This window comes from Phocoena phocoena, chromosome 2 (assembly GCF_963924675.1).
Source record: "Phocoena phocoena chromosome 2, mPhoPho1.1, whole genome shotgun sequence".
NCBI lineage: Eukaryota > Metazoa > Chordata > Mammalia > Artiodactyla > Phocoenidae > Phocoena > Phocoena phocoena.
In genome coordinates this window covers 161,522,760-161,543,604 of record NC_089220.1, presented here as the reverse complement: position 1 = coordinate 161,543,604, position 20,845 = coordinate 161,522,760, and the positions used below count along the sequence as shown (strand labels likewise).

General features: G+C 37.0%; 1 protein-coding gene across 1 annotated transcript in view; it reads left to right on the top strand.

The window, feature by feature from the left end:
• The window catches only part of CCDC7 (coiled-coil domain containing 7), a 142,573-nt gene that overhangs the window by 99,891 nt on the left and 21,837 nt on the right, over window positions 1-20,845 (top strand). Inside the window, exons 17-21 of the mRNA XM_065871794.1 lie at window positions 156-447; window positions 1,258-1,330; window positions 15,019-15,089; window positions 16,281-16,402; window positions 20,268-20,364. Coding sequence (XP_065727866.1) covers window positions 156-447; window positions 1,258-1,330; window positions 15,019-15,089; window positions 16,281-16,402; window positions 20,268-20,364 — 655 coding nt within the window. The remainder of the gene's footprint in view (window positions 1-155; window positions 448-1,257; window positions 1,331-15,018; window positions 15,090-16,280; window positions 16,403-20,267; window positions 20,365-20,845) is intronic.

Below are 20,845 nucleotides of genomic sequence, written 5' to 3'. Positions count from 1 at the left end.
AGCTTGTTATCTAGCATCAATTTCACATTTGTATTACTATTACTGAATAATTATAATTGCTTATTTACTATTCTTATAGATTATGAAAATGATTCTTTAGTTACAAATAAATGTTGTTCATATAATCTAATAGCAGATGTTTCGTAATTCTAAAGCTCAGAGAAGGAAAGGGCTAGCCCTGCTATTTCAGATCTTTCACAGATCCTCAAGTCTCAAGATGGATCACCTTTTTTAAACACTTCAAATGAAATTTTAACTGATGAAGATCTGTCCCATCTACTTTCATCAAAGACCCATGATAAATCACTTACAAGAATATTATTGAGCAAAGAAATTCAAAATTCACAGTCTGTTGGAACATTGCTTCAAGGGAATGAAACAGCAACAGCATCATTCATTACACCCCCTGTTGTCAAAATGAAGACTCTGGCTGCTGACATCTCAAAGGTAAGATACAGTAAAATAACTTGAAAGCTACTTATTTTAATTGCTATACTCCTTCAATATTTTGAATAAATGTTAATTAAAAACATCAATATTTTCTTATTTAAGTGGAATAAAAAGTTTGTCTTTTGATACAACCTGTTTTATATTTAGGATTTTTTTTTTTTTTTTTTGAGGTACGCAGGCCTCTCACTGTTGTGGCCTCTCCCGTTGCGGAGCACAGGCTCCGGACGCACAGGCTCAGCAGCCATGGCCCACAGGCCCAGCCGCTCCGCGGCATGTGGGATCTTCCCGGACTGGGGCACAAACCCGTGTCCCCTGCATCGGCAGGTGGACTCTCAACCACTGCGCCATCAGGGAAGCCCTAGAAAATTCTTATTTTAAAATTTGGGGAAAAAGGGAAATGATCAAATTGCTGTACATATTTAACATATATTCACAATTTTTTTATCATGGAAGTTATTAAAGTGGCCTTATAAAAATAATTTTTTAAAGCCATTTGAGTTTCTCTAGAGATTGAATCAGGTGAAAATATAAATCTAAACTAGAATCATAATAAAAAATTATTAACATGATGTATTTGGAATTATTTATGAGGAAGAATCACAATATTGCTTGGTGGGTCCCTCCACACCATTAAGTGTTCCCAGATGTCTCTCAGATCCATTAATTGTTCTCATTTTTAAATTTGATACATTCAGGAAATAATGAAAAGTAAAATGTTGCTGTAATGACATTGTAGATATAAAAGAAGGTAATTAGAGTTCTAAGATGTATGATTTTTAATTACTTATTTTAACTTTTGTAATTAAGGCTGATATTTTAGAAGAGAATTTACGAAGTAAGATTAAAAAACAAACTTACGAAGAAGCAAGAGAATTTCAAGGTAAAAAGATTTTCTGTTTTGTAAGATAAAAATGTTAATGATTGTGTGTTCCCATATTATAAGTAAATTACTAAATGTAATTTAATAATAAGTAACATTATAACACACACATATATTCTTTTCTTTTTTAATCTATTTTATTTATTTATTTTTGACTGTGTTGGGTCTTCATTGCTGTGCACAGGCTTTCTCTAGTTGTGGTGAGTGGGGGCTGCTCTTCATTGTGGTGCACGGGCTTCTCATTGCAGTGTGCGGGTTTCTCATCATGGTGGCTTCCCTTGTTGTGGAGCACAGGCTCTTGACGTGTGGGCTTCAGTAGTTGCAGCACGCGAGCTCAGTAGTTGTGGCTCACAGGCTCTAGAGCACAGTTCAGTAGTTGTGGCACATGGGCTTAGTTGCTTCGCAGCATGTGGCATCTTCCCAGACCAGGGCTCGAACCCATGTCCCCGCATTGGCAGGCGGATTCTCAACCACTGCGCCACCAGGGAAGCCCCACACATATATCCTTTTTCAGATTCTTTTCCATTATAGGTTATTATAAGATATTGAACATAGTTCCTTGTGCTATACAGTTAGCCCTTGTTTTTGGCAGTACACGGGCCTCTCACTGTTGTGGCCTCTCCCATTGCGGAGCACAGGCTCCGGATGTGCAGGCTCAGCAGCCATGACTCACGGGCCCAGCCGCTCCGTGGCATGTGGGATCTTGCCGGACTGGGGCATGAACCCGTGTCCCCTGCATCGGCAGGCGGACTGTCAACCACTACACCACCAAGGAAGCCCAGTTAGCCCTTTTTTATCTATTTTATATATAGTAATGTGTATCTACTAATCCCAAATTCCAAATTTATCTCTCCCTGCCTTTTCTCTTTGTTAACCATAAGTTTGTTTTCCATGTCTGTGAGTCTGTTTCTGTTTTATAAATAAGTTCATTTGTATCATTTTAAAAGATTACACAAATAAGTAAGATCATATGATATTTGTCTTTCTCTGTCTGACTTACTTCACTTAGTATGATAATCTGTAGGTCCATCCATGTTGCTACAAATGGCATTATTTCATTCTTTTTTTATGACTAATATTCCATTGTGTGTGTGTGTGTGTGTGTGTGTGTGTGTGTGTGTGTGTGTGGATACATATATACACACCACCTCTTTATCCATTCTGTCGATGGACATTTAGGTTGCTTCCATGTCTTGGCTGTTGTAAATAGTGCTGGTGTGAACATTGGGGTCCATGTATCTTTTTGAATTAGAGTTTTTGTCCTTTCAGATATATGCCCAGGAGTGTGATTGCTAGATCATATGGTAACTCTATTTTTAGTTTTTGAAGGGTCCTCCAGACTGTTCTCTATAGTGGCTTTACCAGTTTACATTCCCACCAACAGTGTAAGAGGGTTCCCTTTTCTCCACACCCTCTCCAGCATTTATTATTTGTAGACTTTTTGATGATGGCCACTTTGACTGATGTGACATGATACCTCATTGTAGTTTTGATTTGCATTTCTCTAGTAATTAACAGTGTTGAATATCTTTTTCTGTGTGTGATGGCCATCTGTATAACTTCTTTGAAGAAATGTCTATTTAGGTCTTCTGCCCTTTTTTGTTTAGCTTGTTTGGTTTTTTGATATTAAGCTATATGAGCTGTTTATATATTTTGGAAATTAATCCTGTGTTGCTTGCATCGTTTGCAAATATTTTCTCCCATCCTGTAGGTTGTGTCTTCATTTGGTTTATGGTTTCCTTTACTATGCAGAGACTTTCAAATTTAATTAGGTCCCATTTGTTTATTTTTGCTTTTATTTCCATTACTGTAGAAGACAGATCCAGAAAAATATTGATGCAATTTATGTCAAAGAGTGTTCTGCCCATGTTTTCCTCTAGGAGTTTTATAAATAGTATCCAGTCTTACATTTAGGTCTTTAACAACATAATGATTTGATATTTGTGTATATTGTGAAATGGTCACCACAATATGTCTAGTTAACATCCATCACCATGCATAGTTACGAAACATTTTTTCTTGTGGTGAGGACTTTAAAGATCTACTCTCTTAGCAAACTTTCAAATATTCAATACAGTATTTTAATTATAGTCATCATGCTGTACGTTATGTTGTGGTTTTGATTTGCATTTCTCTAATGATTAGTGATGTTGAGACTCTTTTCATGTACCTTTTGGCCATCTGTATATCTTTTTAGGAAAAATATCTATTCAGATCCTCTGCCCATTTTTTAATCAGATTAGTTTTTGTTGTTTTGCTATTGAGTTGTATGAGTTTTTCACATATATTACATATTAACCCCTTATCAGATACATGATTTGCAAATATTTTCTCTCATTTGATAGGTTGCCCTTTTGTTTTGTTGTTGGATTTTTGCTTTGCCAGAGCATTCCAGTTTGATGTAGTCCTACTTGTTTATATTTGCTTTTTTTGCCTTTGATTTTATTGTCAAACCCCAAAAATCATTTCCAAGACCAATGTCAAGGAGCTTACTGCCTATGTTTTCTTCTAGGAGTTTTATCATTTTAGGTCTTACATCAAGTTTTGAGTTAATTGTGTATGGTGTAAGATGGTAGTCAATTTCATTCTTTTGCACATGGCTTCCAGTTTTCCCAGCATCATTTATTGAAGAGACTGTCCTTTTCCCATTGTATATTCTTGGTTCCTTTGTCATAAATTAATTGACCATATATGTGTGGGTTTGTTCTACTTTCCCTTTTGGCTTGTTTTTGATTTCACTGGTTGTTTAAAAGTGTGTATTTAGATTCCACATCTTTGTGAATTCTCCAATTTTTTTGCTATTAATTTCTGTCTTTTTAATATTTATTTATTTATTTGGCTGCCCTATGTCTTAGTTGTGGCATGCAAGATCTTTTGCTGTGTGGCATGTGGGATCTTTTTAGTTGTGACATGTGGGATCTTTTTAGTTGCAGCATGCAAGATCTTTTAGTTGCAGTACACAGGATGTTCGTTGTGGCATGTGGGATTTTCGTCACAGCATGCGGGCTCTTAGTTGCAGCCTGCGAGATCCAGTTCCCTGACCAGGGATTGAACCCAGGCCCCCTGCATTGGGAGCACTGAATCTTAATCACTGGACTACCAGGGACCTCCCTTTGCTATTAATTTGTGGTGTCATTCCAGTGTGGTAGGAAAATATACTTGAAGATTTTAGTCTTCTTAGATTTGTTAAGACTTGTTTTTGACCTAACATGTAATCTATCCTAGAGATGGTTCTGTGTGTACTTAAGAATAATGTGTATTCTGCTGCTGGGTGAAATGTATGTACATTTGTTGGACTATAGTGGTGTTGAAATCCTCAACAACTTTATAGAGTTGTTTTCCAGAGACTTCTTTTGTTCCTTTTTTGGGGTCATATTTCCCTGTTTCTTGTTGTTCCTCGACACCTGTGTTGCTATCCGCATATTTGAAAAAACTATTTCCTCTCCTTCTCTTTACAGACTGGCTTTCTATTGTTTATTTTCTTGACTGATTTTCTTTAATTTATTTATTTGTTATTCAGGTATGATTAACATATAAGACTTCTGTTTCCTTTATTTTCACCCTCTTACACCCCCCAGCTTTATTGAGATATAATTGACATGTAACATTTTGTAAGTTTAAGGAATAAAACATGGTAATCATACACACATATGTTGCAAAATAATTGCCACAATAAGGTTAGTTAACACATCAATCATCTGAAATATTTTTTGTGGTAAGAACATTTAAGATCTACTCTTTTAATAACTTTCAAGTATGTAATACACTGTCATTAACTATAGTCACCAGGCTGTACATTAGCTCCTCAGAACTTATTTATCTTTTACCTGGAAATGTGTACCCTTTGGCCAATATCTTCCCATTTCCCCCACTTACAAGCCCATGGTAACCACCATTTTACTCTTGGTTTCTGTGAGTTTGGTTTCTATGATGTTAATATGGGCTTGTCATATAGCTTTTATTATGTTGAGGGATGTTCTTTCTATGCTCAATTTGTTGAGAACTTTTCTTGTAGTATTCTTATCTGGCTTTGGTATCAGGGTAATGCTGACCTCATAAAATGAATTAGGGGGTGTTTTCTCATCTTCAGTTTTTGGAAAACTTTTTGAAGCGTTGGTATTCTTCTCTAAATGTTTCATAGAATTCACCAGTAAACCATCTAACCCTGGGTTTTTCTTTGATGGGAGGTTTTTATTACTGATTCAGTCTCCTTAGTATTAATTGGTTTGTTCAGATTTTCTGTTTCTCCATGATTCAGTGTTGATAGACTGTATGTTTCTTGTAATTTATCAGTTTCTTCTTGATTATCCAATGGTGATGTACAATTTTTATAGTATTCTTATCCTTTTTATTTCTGTGGTGTCCATTATAATTTCTCCTCTTTGATTTTTTATTTGCTTGAGTCTTTGTTTTATTATTTCTCAGTTGAAAGGTTTCTCAATTTTGTTTAACTTAAAAAAAAACAGCTGTTACTTTATTGATTTTTGTATTATTCTTCTAGTCTCTATTTCAGCTTTGATATTTATTTCCTTTCTTCTGATAACTTTGGGCTTGGATTTTTTTCTTCTTTTTCTAGTACTTGTAAAGTTAGGTTGTTTTTTCTAAATATAGATGTTTATTGCTTTAAACTTTCTTCTTAGAACTGCTTTTGATGCATCCCATAAATTTTGGCATGTTGTTTTTATTTTCTGTTTTTTCAAGATAATTTTTTATTTTATCTCCATTTGTTCTTTGACTCACTGGTTATTTGAGAGTGTATTGTTTGAGTTGCTCTTACCTGTGAATTTTCCAGTTTTTCTCCTGTTATTGATTTCTTTTCTGCAACCATTGGGTTCAGAAAATATACTTGGTATGATTTCAGTGTTCTTAAATTTGCTAAGATTTGTTTTGTTACCTATCATATGATCTACTCTGGAGAATGTTCTGTGTGTTCTTGAAAAGCATGTATATTCTGCTGCTGCTATTGGTGGAATGTTTTGTATATGTCTGTTAGAGCTCGCTGGTCTAACGTATAGTTGAAATTCAATGTTTCCTTATTGATTTTCTGTCTAGATGATCTATCCATTGTTGAAAGTGATGTGTTGAAGTCCCCTTCTTCAACAGAACTATTTTCTCTTTTTTCCCTTCAGATCCGTTAGTATTGCTTAACATGTTTAGGTGCTCTGATGTTGGGAGCATTTATATTTATTGTTTTATTTTCTTGATGAATTGACCCCTTTATCATCATATAATTACCTTCTTTGTCTCTTGTTACAGTTTTTGAGTTAAAGTCTATTTTTTCTGATATGAGTATAGCTATACCTGCTCCCTTTTGGTTTCCATGTTGCATAGAATATCTTCTTCATCTTTTCACTTTGAGCCTATGTGTCCTTAAAGATGAAGTGAGTCTCATGGAGGCAGCATGTAGTTGAATCTTATTTTTTTATTTATCCACTCAGCCACTTTGAACATTTTGATTAGTGAATTTATTCCATTTACATTTAAAATATTTATTGAGAGGCAAGGACTTGCTAATGTGTCTTATTGTTTTCTGGTTATTTTGTATTTCCCATGTTCTTTTCTTCCTCTCTTGCTGCCTCCCTTTGTGAATTAATGATTGTCTGTAGTGGTACACTTTGATTCCCTTTTCTTTATTTTTTATGTATCAACTGTAGGATTTTGCTTGTCATTTTCATGAGGCTTACATAAAACATATTGCAGGTATAACAATCTTTTTAAGCTGATAATGTCTTAGCTTTGATTACATATAGAAATGCTACCCTTCTACTACCCCCCAATATTTTATGTTTTTGATGTAACAGTTTACCTCTTTTTGTATTGTGTATCCACTATCAAATTATTATAACTATACTTATTTTTAATAATTTTGTCCTTTAGCTTTCATACTAGAGCTGAGTGATTAACACACCACCATATTACAGTATTAGAGTTTTCTGAGTTTGCCTATATATCTATCTTTATTAGTGTTATTATATGTTCATGTGTTACTAATTAGCATTCTTTCATTTCACATTGAATAACTTTTTTTTAGCATTTTTAATATAATGCAAGTCTAGTGATGATTGACTTCCTCAGCTTTTGTTTGTCTGTGACAGTCTGTCCTTCAGTTTTGACAGATACCTTTACCAGTTAAAATATTCTTGGTTGCAAGTTTTTTTTTTCTTTCAGAACTTTGAATATATTATCCCACTATCTTCTGGCCCACAAGGCTTCTGCTGTGAAATCCACAGATAGCCTTATGAGGACTCCCTTGTATATGAGGAATTTTTTTTTCTATTGCTGGCTTTAAAATTCTCTATTTGTCTTTGATTTTAGACATTATTTAGATAATGTCTTAGAAATGATCATTTGGGGTTGAAATTTTGGGGTGACTTATTAGCTTATGAACCTGGATGTCCAAATCTCTCTCCAGATGGGAAGTTCTCAACCATTACTTTAAAATAAGCTTTCTACCCTTTCTCCCACTCTTCTCCTGAAATTCCAATAATGCATAGATTCTTTTAATGGTATACCATAGTTCAGGTAGGCTTTCTTCACTCTTTCTTATTCTTTCGTTGTTGTTGTTTTCCTTTTACTGGATAATTTAAAACAATCCATCTTCTACTTCACAGATTTTTTTCTTTAGCTTGATCCATTCTGATGTTGATACTCTTTATTACATCTTTCATTTCATTAATTGTATTCTTCAGCTCCAGAATTTCTGTTTGATTCTCTACTATGTTTTCTGTCATTCTGTTAAACTTCTTATTATGTTCATGTGTTGTTTTCCTGATTTTATTGGATTGTCTGTCTGTGTTTTCTTGTGGCTCACTGAGATTCCTTAAACATTTTTTTGAATTATCTTTCAGGCTAAGTGTAGATATTCATTTCTTTGGGGTTGGTTACTAGAGAATTATTTGTTTCTTTGATAGCGTCATGTTTCCTTGATTTTTCATATACCTTGGCATCTTGCTTTCCTGGCTTTGCATTTGAATAAGCAGGCACCTCCTTCAGTCTTTACTTATTGGCTTAATGAGAGACATACCTTCATATGTCCAATCTGCTTGGTATTCTGGGGCTTTCTCAGGCTTTTTCTAGGGATGTGCCCACTCCACACTTCTTGTCACATTTTTAGGGAGGGGGAATTCTTAAGATTATATGCCTTCTCTCAGTCCTACAAAGCCAGGCTATGTGCTGACACCCTCCCATTTGTTTACTTTCCCCAGAGTGGTGCTGAATGATAAAATTTTATGTGCTTCCTCCCAATATGGCAGAATTGAGGAAGCTTTCTGAACATGCTCACTATCTACAAAGGCTCAATCTTGCTCCCACTGAGTGTACACAAAGTGATCCAGCCATGTGGTGTGTGTGTGTGTCTGTGTGTGAGGTACACTTAGTGTTGATGGTGCCCACGGCAACTTGAGGGTATCCACAGGTGAGGCTTTCCCAGTGGCTTGTGGATGGGCTTCCTGATGATTCCACAAAGTGGTTAGTAGGATTAACATCCCTCTGATGCCTCCAAGAGTCCTGGATGCTGTTCTCCAAGCACCTCCCTACCTTCTAGTTTTTCAGTAAACCTCACCTTTCTGGATAGGGTAAGAAAGAAGTTGGGCTCTTTGGCAGCATCCTGAAGAGCTGGGAAAGCCAGTCACTCACTCACATGCTCTCACTTTCTCCCATGGGAGAAATCATAGGCCAAGAAAGTCTCTCTTGGAACTGAGCTTTGCTTCCTTGGAGTGATGTGGTTAAAGAGAAATTAGTCTTCTTATCCTCTTTATTGCATCAAATCTTGGATTTTTGTTGTTGTAGTTGCTCCAACACTGTGCCAGAACTTTTCTGCTATACTCCCAGACTTCCACAAAGACACTTTCATCTGTGGGTAATTGTAAAACTTAGTGTCCTTTGGGGAGAAGAGGGTAGAAAAGTCTTATTTTGCCATTTTGATGATATCACTCCTCTGTTTTCTTATTGATATTTTGTTTGGATGTTCTATCCATTGTTGAAAATGGGTATTGAAATCCACTGTTGTGGATTTTAGTTGTCAATGTTTGCTTCATATGTTTGGAGGTTCTGATATTGGGTGCACATATATTTATAAGTGTTATATCTTCTTGATGAATTGGCCCTTTTACTATTATATGATGTCCTTCTTTGTATCTTTTGATAGTTTTTGTTTTAAAGTCTGTTTTGTCTGATACAAGTTTTGTCACTCTTTCTCTCAGTTAGCATTTTTATGGAATATCTTTTTCATTACTTCACTTTCAGCCTGTTTATGTCTTTAAACATAAAGTTATTTTCTTATAGATGGCATATAGATGGGTCTTTAAAAAAATTGATTCAGTTTTTAAAAATTGGTATCTTTCTGTGTGTGTGTGTGTGTGTGTGTGTGTGTGTGAAAAGTAGGTATCTTTTGACTGGGGAGTGTATTTTTATTTAAAGTCATTATTGATAGGGAAAGATTTACTCTGATCATTTTGTTAATTTTTTGGGTCTCTTTTTAGCTTTCTGTCTCTGTTTTCCTCTCTTGCTCTTTCCTTTTTGTTCTATTGATTTTTTTTTAATTTTCATTACTTTCTTATTTTTTCCTACATATCTTCTATAGATATTTTCTTTGTGGTTACTATAGGGCTTACATAAAGCATTCTATAGTTATAACAGTCTATTTTATATTGACAACAATTTGATTTCAATTTCACACAATAACTCTACTGTTTTACTCTCCTTTTAATGTTCTTGTCACAAATTATATCTTTTTTACATTTTGTATTTATTAACATGTTTTTATAGTCTGTGTTTTGTATACTTTTGTGTTTCTGTTTAGATTCCATTAATTTCAGTTTGAACGACTCTCTCTGGTATTCCTTATAGGGCAGGTCTAGTGGTGATAAGCTCTCAAGCTTTTGTTTATCTGGGAAAGTCTTTATTTTTGCTTTGTTTTTTAAGAATTGTTTTGCTGGATAGAGTATTATTAGTTGGCAGGATTTTTTTTTTCTTTCAGCACTTTTAATATATCATCCCACTCCTTTGTTGTCTTCAGGGTTTCTGCTGAGTAATCTGTTGGTAGTATTGTAGGGGTTCCTTGTATGTGAGAAGTCACTTTTCTCTTACTGATTTCAAAATTCTCGCTTTGTTTTAGACTTCTGATGCTTCGATTATAATGTACCTTGGTGTGAACTTCTTTAGGTTTCCTTTTTGGAGACATTTAGGTTTCTTCAAACGGGGTATCAATTTTATCTCCCAGATTTGGGGAGTTTTAAGCGATTATTTTCAAATAAACTTTCTTTCTCTTTCTGTCTTCTTCTGAGACTCTGTAATGTGTATACTGGTTTGTTTTATAATGTACCATTTGTCCTTTCAGTTCTTTACTTTTTCATTTTTATCTTTTTTCTTTCTATGATAGGATAATTTCAAATGACCTGTCTTCAAGTTTGCTGATTCTTTCTTCTGTTTTATCAAATCTCGTATTGAACCCCTCTACTGAATTTTAAATTTCAGTTATTGTATTTTTTAGCTCCAAAATTTGTGTGGTGTTTTTTAAAGTATTTTCTCTCTCTTTGTTAAAATACTCATTTTGTTCTTGCAACATTTTACTGAGGTAGTTAAGAGTTTTTATGATGGGCATTTTGAAATCTTTGTCAGGTAATTCATATACATACATTTCTTTAAGATAAGTTTCTGGAGCCTTTTATTGGGCCATGTTTCTTTCTTCTTGCTCCTTGACACTATGTGTTAATGTCTGCACACGTGAAAAATCTACCACCTCTGTACAGACTGGATTCATACGGAGGAAAACCTTCTCCAATCAGCCAGGCTAGAGGTTCTGGAGACCTGTCACACCTATTGTGTTGATGTGTCTTCCCTGGACTTGTGTATGTAAATTCTTAATTAGAAGGGGTTCTCTTTTTTACAGGAGTTCATGATCTCTTGCTCCCTCTGGTATCTCTCTGCTGTTCTGCAGACCCTGTGGAGCAGCAGCCTACCACCCAACTCTTGTTTGTTGGTTTTGTTTTCAGCAGTCCCCAGGCTTGTAGTGTATGTGGAGGCTGGTCAGTGCTCTGAGAGATACAAGACAGGTAACAGTCCCTTGGCATAGTTCTTTGAAAAGTCTGAACATTGGACATATATTTGAGTCTTCTCCTTCCTTCCCCAGGGAGAATCTTGAAACTGTTTCTCAAATGCATTGTTCTGAGCTGGGGAGAGGAGCTTTGACTTTTGAGTGCATTACTAGTCTAAACTGTCATCTTTGTTCTTAGTGGTCCCTAAACAACTAGAATATTCTGGGTCCCATTAGTACATCAAGACAGGCAATACAGAAGCTAGGGCCTCAGGCATCCCCCTGAAAAGCTGAAATGTGGGTGAATGTTCCAATTCTTACCCTCCCCAGGAAGAAGCTGGGATTGGGGGTGGGGGTTGCCTGCTTGTATACTAGCTCATATTGAGTATACTCATTGAGTGTATACTAGCTCATATTATCACCTTTGTTCTCAGCAGCTCCCAACCTTGGGCCCTTTCCTTTCAGTGTTGAGATTCAAGCCAGACAGAAACCAGTCCCACAGTAGCCCCCCAAAAAGTCTGAGCTTTGGACACATGTTTTAGTCCTTTTCTTCACTTCCCAGGGGCAAGCTGGGAGCTGACATTTTCCTCCTGATTAGTGGTGCTGAGATAGGAGGAAGAATTATTGCTAGAGAGCGTCACAAATTTACCTTCTGGCTTCTGTGTTGCTGGTTCATCTTTGACCCATTCTGCAGGAACCTCTCACCTGGTCTCTGCATTTCTCACAAAGAGAATTGGTCCTTGTATTGTTGTTGAATTGGTATCTCCATGGGGAGGAGAGTCTAGGGTTTTCTGTTCTGCCATCTTCCTGATGTCACCGTCTTGACTTCTTAACTTAGATGTGGCCATGTGATTTCCTTAGGTCAGTTTAGCATGAATTGGTCATGTGTGGAAGCATTAGGGGCCAGTATGTGCTTCCCTTCATTCTCTCTTTTCCTTTGCTGCTGTGGCTAGGAATGTTGCAGATAGTAAGATTTATATCAGCCCTAGTTCCAAAGTGATAATGTTGAGCAGAACCTCTAGGTAAACTTTAATGAACATGGAGTAGGGACAGGAAATAGATCTTTGTATTTAAGCCACTGGAATTTTACAATTGTTTGTTACTTCAACATAATCTCACCTATCTCAGTTTATACAGTTTGCAATGATACAATCATAAATGATATGGCCGATTTTTTGTTCTTCTTTAGTTTGGGCATCAGGGTACTGTTAGCATTGTAAAATGAAATGGAGAAAAATGTGTCTTTTTCTAAATTTTTTATAGGTTATATAGCATAGATATTCTGTAATCCTTGATGGTTTCATAGACATTTCCCCTAAAACTCTTTAGCCTTATGACATTTTTAGCAGTAGATTTTCAGTATTTTCCCCTGAGGATATTAGTCTATTCAAGTTTTTTTGTATTTCATTAAATATATTTGGCAATATATTTTGTGAGAATGTTATTTACTTTGTCTAGACTTATATCACTTTTGATACAAAGATATATAAAATATTGTCTTATAATTTTAAAATATCTTCTATTTTCTATAGTTATATTCTTTTTGTATTTCTTGTATTTACTGGAAGAAGTAAAAGTAGTAGTTTAGAGCTCAGGCTCTGTAGCTGAACTTCTTGGGTATGAATTCAAGCTCAGCCAGTTATTAATCATATAACTTTGGTTAAACTAATTACCTTCTCTGTCCCTCACTTTTCTCATGTACAGATGAAGGAATAATATTTTGTGCTTCAAAGAATCATTTTGATAATTAAGACATAAACTCGAGAACTTAAAGTGGTCCCGGACAGACATTTTCACAAGTTTCTGATGGAATCCAACCTAGTTCCTTCCCTTTTAAAAAATTCAGCTTTTTACAGAACAATAACAACACTGATAACAATAGTACTGTGTTATTGACAGGCTTCTAGTGCTTCTTCAAATCCCAGAGCAATCATTCTCCTGAAATCAGAGTAGACAGAAATCATGAATTCTAATTCTAACTGGTGAATAGTGGACTGTGCCCTTGGCACTCTCTTCTTTTAAACTTCTAATTAAATTACTTTGTATGATTTTATAACTCATACTATTCTTCTTTTTTTAGTTCTAAGATTATCCTAGCATTAGCAAGTAGGAATTTATCCAAGATAATTACTATGGCTTTATGACATGACCCTAGTATGAGTAGTCATTGAGAAATTCCCTACCGTTTAGTTTAGTATGACAAGATGTCCCATGCTGTCTTGCACATTTCCTGTCTTGCACATTTCCTGTCTCATAGCTGGAATCAGCTCTTTTTCCTAGGAACCATGATTTTTTAAAATGGGAAATGTTATTAGAAACCAAGATCTGAAAACTACTTGTGCCCATTGGTACTGGGGTAGCTTTGAGGTACATTGAGCAGTCAGACTAGAAAATACAAATACACGTGTGTGTCTATATGTGTATATATATATATATTTATACACACATACATATACGTATTCATACATACATATACCTACAAACACACACATGTGTGTATGTGCATGCATATATACATAGACATATTTAGAAATTACGAGTTACTTACAGATACTTTCAATTCTAATCTGTCCCCTCAAGGCTTGTTCTTCCACTTCTGTGTGCATGTCCCTTCTTTCATAGTGTAAATCCTGACTTCGCACAACATCAGCCTATTTACTTGTTTGCTCAATCCTGTAAAACTCTAAAAATGTTTTAGAACTGACTGATTAGCTTATATCATTAGAAAAATAAACCATGTAAAATATTTCATGATTTTATTTCTCTTACCCAAGATTGAGAGTGTAGTACTGTATTCATGAGTTAGTTGGATTAGTGCCTTTTTAATTTAAGTTCAGTTGATTTATTTCTTAAGTTGCTTTCCTGTTTAGTGTACTCGTCATATTCTTGTTAATATAATTTTTTGGAATATATAGAATATCAACCTACTTTCAAAAGAGACCGAGAGAGAGGGAGAGGGAGAGGGAGAGGGAGGGACGGAGAGAGAGAGAGAGAGAGACCATCTTTTCCTGAATCCCTTCCCCTACATTCCCCAGTTTACCCCTTCTGTTGCAAGTAACCATCTATTATATCGTTTTCTGGTTTATTATTTCTGTATTTCATTTTGTAAATGAAGTGTCTCTATTTTTCTTAATTTTCCCCCTTCCCCTTCTTTCTTACCTCAGAGGTAATATGCTAGATATCTGCTTTTTCACTTTTATTTTTCACTTAACATTCTTTCTTGGAAATTCTTTCATGTCAGTTTCTAGAAAACTTTTTCATTCATTTTTACAGCTGTATATTTAGTTTATAGTATATTTCTTAGGTTATTCAAGCAATAGTCTGTGAATATTTAGCTGGTTTTGAATATTATGCAATTACAAATGATGCTCTGGTAAGTAACCTTGTGCATATGTGTCTTCATTGTTTGGCCTATGATTGTAACCTAAAGTATAAATAACCGAAGAAAACTAGAGACTAATAGAAATATATTCAAAACACTCATTAAAACTTTTCTCACAATTTTCATGTCATACCTAGCATTATGGTAATTTATTTTTAACTTTATCAAAATGAAAGAAAGTTCTGCTGTACACTTGTATAAAGTTGAAGTTTAGGTATTTCACAATAGATATATATTTTCTATTCAGTGGGCTAAATGCATTTCTTGATGTAGGTTATGATGAAGCATCAGATGAAAAGCTTATGCTTAACCATCAGGATTCAGTGTCAAAAAGCCAAACACAAGTAAAGAAACAAAGAACTTTCAAAAGGGAAAGACTCTCTAGTAAGTACAGTAATTATAAATAACTTCATATTATTTTAAATTAAACTCATCAGAAGATCTTTTTTCTTTGCTTCCTGAAGATAATATCTCAGCATATGTTTTGCAGAAATTTTACATGTTGATTTTCTTTTTCTGCGGTACGCGGGCCTCTCACTGTTGTGGCCTCTCCCTTTGCGGAGCACAGGCTCCCGACGCGCAGGCTCAGCGGCCATGGCTCACGGGCCCAGCCGCTCCGCGGCACGCGGGATCCTCCCGGACCGGGGCACAGACCCGTGTCCCCTGCATCGGCAGGCGGACTCTCAACCACTGTGCCACCAGGGAAGCCATACATGTTGATTTAAAGTATGAATACCCTAAGACAACTAGAGAGCAAAACTGAAATTATTGATACAATTTGGTTGGAATTTCTGATCATAAGACCATTTCATTCTCAGTATCCATTAAGGGCAATAATAGGTCAATAATTGTCTCACTAAGGCTGTGTACCTTTCAGCCAACCTGGGAAATTTCTGCTCCAAAAGATCAGTGGTTGCCTCTCACCTATGTCAGTGTCTTTTTGCTATAGGCTTCGATGGGTGAAAAGAGGTCAGTAACTTAAAAACCAAATGGGGATCAGGTGGGTCCGAGGGAAGGCAGCTTGAATGGCCTGATGGAAGTCCTCCAGAGCATCCTGTTGGTTGGGTCTCCACTCAGAGGTAATAGCCTTTATGCTAACCCCACAGATATGTGCCATCAAACCCCTGTGAGCAGAATGCAAATGTGTTAGTAGTCAGAGAGTCCCATCAATATTCAGACTTTTTTTTTTTTTTAATAATTTGGGGAAGGGAGGGCCAAAAGATATGCAAACATCTCCTCTAGAGTAAGATTTTTATCTGCTACCCTGGAATTTCACTTGGATACTAAGTCCTTGTCTATATTAATGACCCAGCCATGTTGCCACATATGGATCAACAGGGTGTGCAGTCCTGTGGGATGGTGCCTTTGCCTGGGCCCACCAGAAGGATGTCATCAATATAGTAGAAAGCTATTATTCCCTCTGTGAGTGGGACTTTTTCTAAGTCATGCTCTATCCATTGAAGATAGGCAGATGGGGAATTTAGGGAGCCCTGTGGAAGGACATTAGTGGCATATTCTAATTAATTCTACATAAGGGTGAACTGATCCTGGTCATTTGCACGGAGAAGGATGCTGAAAAGAGAGTTCAAGTTGTTGGTTGCTGTATATCAAGTTCCTTCACCTTGGGCAATAGCTTCTGTGACAGTCACAGTGCCAGGTTGGTACTAACACTCTGTGCAGCCTTAATTACTTAGTCTGTAGGCACCTGACGTTTTGTGCACAGGCCTGTTAAATGGAGAAATAGTCTATGGAATTTGTTGGCTTCTTTAAGCTCAGCAACAAGGGCAGTTATTTCTTTTTTACACCCAGGGAGTCAGTATTGTTTTTGGTAGATACAGGCACTAGGTTCTGGTAGTTGGGTCGCTCAAGATCTTCCACCTGCCCCATTAAAATATCCTAACTGCAGCAAATCCCGTCACAACATGAGAGTGGATGCGAGTGGTGGGTCACGTAAATAATACATCTATACCGACAATATATTCAGTAGTAGAGGCCGTAACAATGCACTGTACGGTAGTGTGGGCTGGAAAAGGTTTCTGTTTGTGGTGGTGGCCCCAAACCAGACAGCATTATCTGTTTTCCCCTCATCCTGGCGCCAGGGCTTGTGGGGATTACAGTTATCAGTGTACCGCCATCCAAAAGGCCCAAGAAATGTAATTCTCGCCTGCCTGCAATTTGTACTGGAATAGGCCCTCATATATCTTCACTGGGGATGTAGGAACCTTGGTATAACCCTATCTTGTTTTTTATTTATTTTTATTTTTTTTGTGTGGTATGCGGGCCTCTCACTGTTGTGGCCTCTCCCGTTGCGGAGCACAGGCTCCGGACGCGCAGGCTCAGCAGCCATGGCTCACGGGTCCAGCCGCTCCACGGCATGTGGGGTCTTCCCGAACCGGGGCACGAACCCGTGTCCCCTGCATCAGCAGGCGGACTCTCAACCACTGCGCCACCAGGGAAGCCCTTGTTTTTTATTTTTGAAAGCTGTGATCAGGGTCAGTGTATGTGGAGTTCTTTGATCCATCTCAGAATTCACTGATAAAGGTAGCGAGAATAGCACTTGCATTATTCATAGTGGCCACCACAAAGTGGACTGTAGTGGGGCTACATGCTGGGTCCTCATGGCCCATCATCTAACAATGAGTACCTTGGTGGAGAGCATTAGTTTACCACTGTATGGTAATCAGGCCCATAGATTTTTAGGTAAGGTCATTGCCCATAACATCCAGTAGAGGGAGCATTATTACCATTTTTACATCACTTTTTCTTTCTGGGCAGCAATTTCTGCATGCCTGAAAATTTGCCAATTAGGATCTGCCTGTGTCACAACTGACTGACACAACTTATGAGGAAATTTGATTGAGCTTGATAACCAATAGGATTCACAAAAGTGAACTTAGAAATCTGAGTCTGGTAAGACCCAAGTCTAAGTTCTCTCCAGGTCACTGGGCAAAGTGATTCCAAAGTCCTATACATTCTTTTATATTAAAGGCATGAGTCTCGGTGTCAGGACTTAGAACTAACAATAGTCACAGAGTATAACTCAGCTTTCAGGGTCTCTGATGACTTTTAGGTCTGTCTCTGGAGAACCATAGCCATTAGCTAGGGAATTGTTTCCCTAGCTCTCTTAAGAGTCCCTCTGTTAGATCTCTAATTTGACTCATCAGTGGAACTTGACCAGAGTTTGGAGGCTAAAGTGAAGGTCCAATGTTCCCTTCAAACTGAAAGTCTTATTTAACAATTTGTGAGAACTTCCTAAGAGTGCTCTGTGGCCTCCACCAGCACTTTCTGAGGCTCACAGGCTAAGTGTCCCATTGGATCCTCACACTCTTGCAGTTGATCCATTTGCAAAGTCCAAGGGTGGCCCAAATCTCTCACACCTCCTAAAAGTGTGTAGGATCTACAGCATTTGTAGGATCTACAGCATTATATTGATCACTTTGCTCACTGTACCAGTTTCTCAGAGAGCTAGAGAGCTGCCGGTTGTCAAGTTGGCCAATTAAGATAACAAACTAAACAAAGTAAAATTCTGCCTTTTTTCACTTACTCTGATAGTATAAGCAAGAATCTAAACAGAAGAGGGCTGAAGCTCTACCAGTCTTCCATTTTCCCCACAGAACAGCACTAGGCAAGGGTCAGGTGTATCATTATAGACAGGAGAGAGTGGGGGCAACATCTCACTGCCCCAAACAAAAGGCTTCTGCTGTTTTAAGGACACTGGGCCCAGGGGAAGGATGAGGAGGCAGAGTTTGGAGCAGATAAGTACTTTACACCGAATCAGACTGAGAACAGTGTCTTCCAGATCTATCTTTAAGGTGGTGTAGGTAGAGGCATCTGAATAGTACAGGTTCAGTACATCTGAACCTCTGAATGGAGGTTCCTAGGCCAGAATGCAGATAAATGTAAGATCATGGTCATCTAGAAGTGGAGGTTAAGGGTCAGCCTGACTGCAGCTACTTCTAGTGCCTGCAGTGTATACATCAAGTCAGTGTGGGGTTGGAAGCTTTTCCCTATAAGAACTGCCAGGTAGGTTTGTAATTGCTTCTGGGGCTGAAGGATCATATACAGGGTTTTGACTTGCAGTTGGAACCTCAGTGTATGTATAACACACACACACACACACACACACACGCACGCACGCACACATTCATACGTACCTATACCTACATACACATAAAAGTGAACATATATATGCATATACACATACATAGGCATATTTAGAAATTATGAGTTCTTACAGGCACCTTCAATTCCAGTTAATACCCCTAGGGCTTGTTTTTGCCTGCCTTCATTTTATATGTGGATGTCCTTCCACAGTGAGAATCCTGACTTTGAGTAACATCAACACATTTATATATTCATTCCATCCTATAATGCTTCTAAAATTGTTTCAGTCACTTAGCTGATACTAGGGAAAAAACCTACTAAATTTTTTGTGATTTTTTTTTTTTTTTTTTTTTTGCATCCCACTCTACCAAGTCTTTTACAGAAAAGGTTTCTTTTTTGTGTGTGTGGTACGCGGGCCTCTCACTGTTGTGGCCTCTCCCGTTGCAGAGCGCAGGCTCCGGACGCGCAGGCTCAGTGGCCATGGCTCACGGGCCTAGATGCTCCGCAGCACGTGGGATCCTCCCGGACTGGGGCACGAACCCGTGTCCCCTGCATTGGCAGGCAGACTCTCAACCACTGCACCACCAGGGAAACCCTAGATATTCTTTATTTCAGTTTTTTTTTCATTTATTGTTGCCTCCTAGAAATCCCTCCAATTCGTTTTATAGAGACCTTTTGCATTTCTTTTACAGTAGTAGGTACACTTGTTATACTACATCATATACCATAATTTATACTTCACCGTAGTTTATAATATATACTTTAATTTATTCAACCAATCTTCTATGCTTATATATTTTGTTGCTTTTAGCTATTTTGCAATTACACATAATACTGTAATGAAAAACTTGTACTCACACATTTTCTTTTTTTTTTTTAAGAAGTCAACATAGGTTTGTGTTTTTTTTAACATCATTATTGGAGTATAATTGCTTTGCAATGGTGTGTTAGTTTCTGCTTTATAACAAAGTGAATCAGCTATACATATACATATATCCCCATATCTCCTCCCTCTTGTGTCTCCCTCCCACCCTCCCTATCCCACCCCTCTAGGTGGTCACAAAGCACCAAGCTGATCTCCCTGTGCTGTGCGGCTGCTTCCCACTAGCTATCTATTTTACATGTGGTAGTATGTACACGTTTTCATTGTTTGGCCTATAAATATGTATTTACCTAAAGTATAAATAACACAAGAAAACTAGAAACTAATATAAAACATATTTGATGCCTAGGAATGTTTATGAAACACTGAGACCGTTTCAACATACATCTATCAAAAATGATCTCGCAATTTTCATGTGGATCTAGCATTGTGGCAATTTACTTAAAACTTTATAAAAATGAGAGAAGATGCTGCTGCATAATTATTATAAATTTGAAATTAGAGATTTCACAATAAATCTATTTTCCCATTTAAGTGGAGTGAATGTATCTCTTTTTGAAGCTCATGATAAAGTACCAGATAAGAAGCTTATGCATGAGAATCAAGATTCAGTGTCAAAAATCCAACAGCAAGTAAAGAAAGAAAGAAATCTCAGAAGGGAAGGACACACTAGTAAGTATAGTAATTATAGAAAAATTTTCAGTATTTTAAATTAAACTCATCAAATGAGCTTTTTTGTTTGGTTCATGGATATGTATTTGGGCATGTATTTTATTTTATTTTATTTTTTAAATTAAGTCAATTTATTTATTTTTAATTTTTTGACCTCACTGCATGGCATGTGGGCTCTTAGTTCCCCAACCAGGGATCAAACCCGCACCCCCTACAGTAGAAGTGCAGGGTCTTAACCACAGGACCAGCAGGGAAGTCCTGGGCATATATTTCATAGAAAATTTCTACTTTGACCTAAAGTGTTAATACCCTAAGATAATTAGAGAACAGAAATAAAAGTATTGATACCTTTTGATTGAGATTTCTAGTACTAAGATTATTTTAAGGCCTTGGGTTATGTACTCAGTATGATTCAATAACAGACCATCAACTGACTCTTAA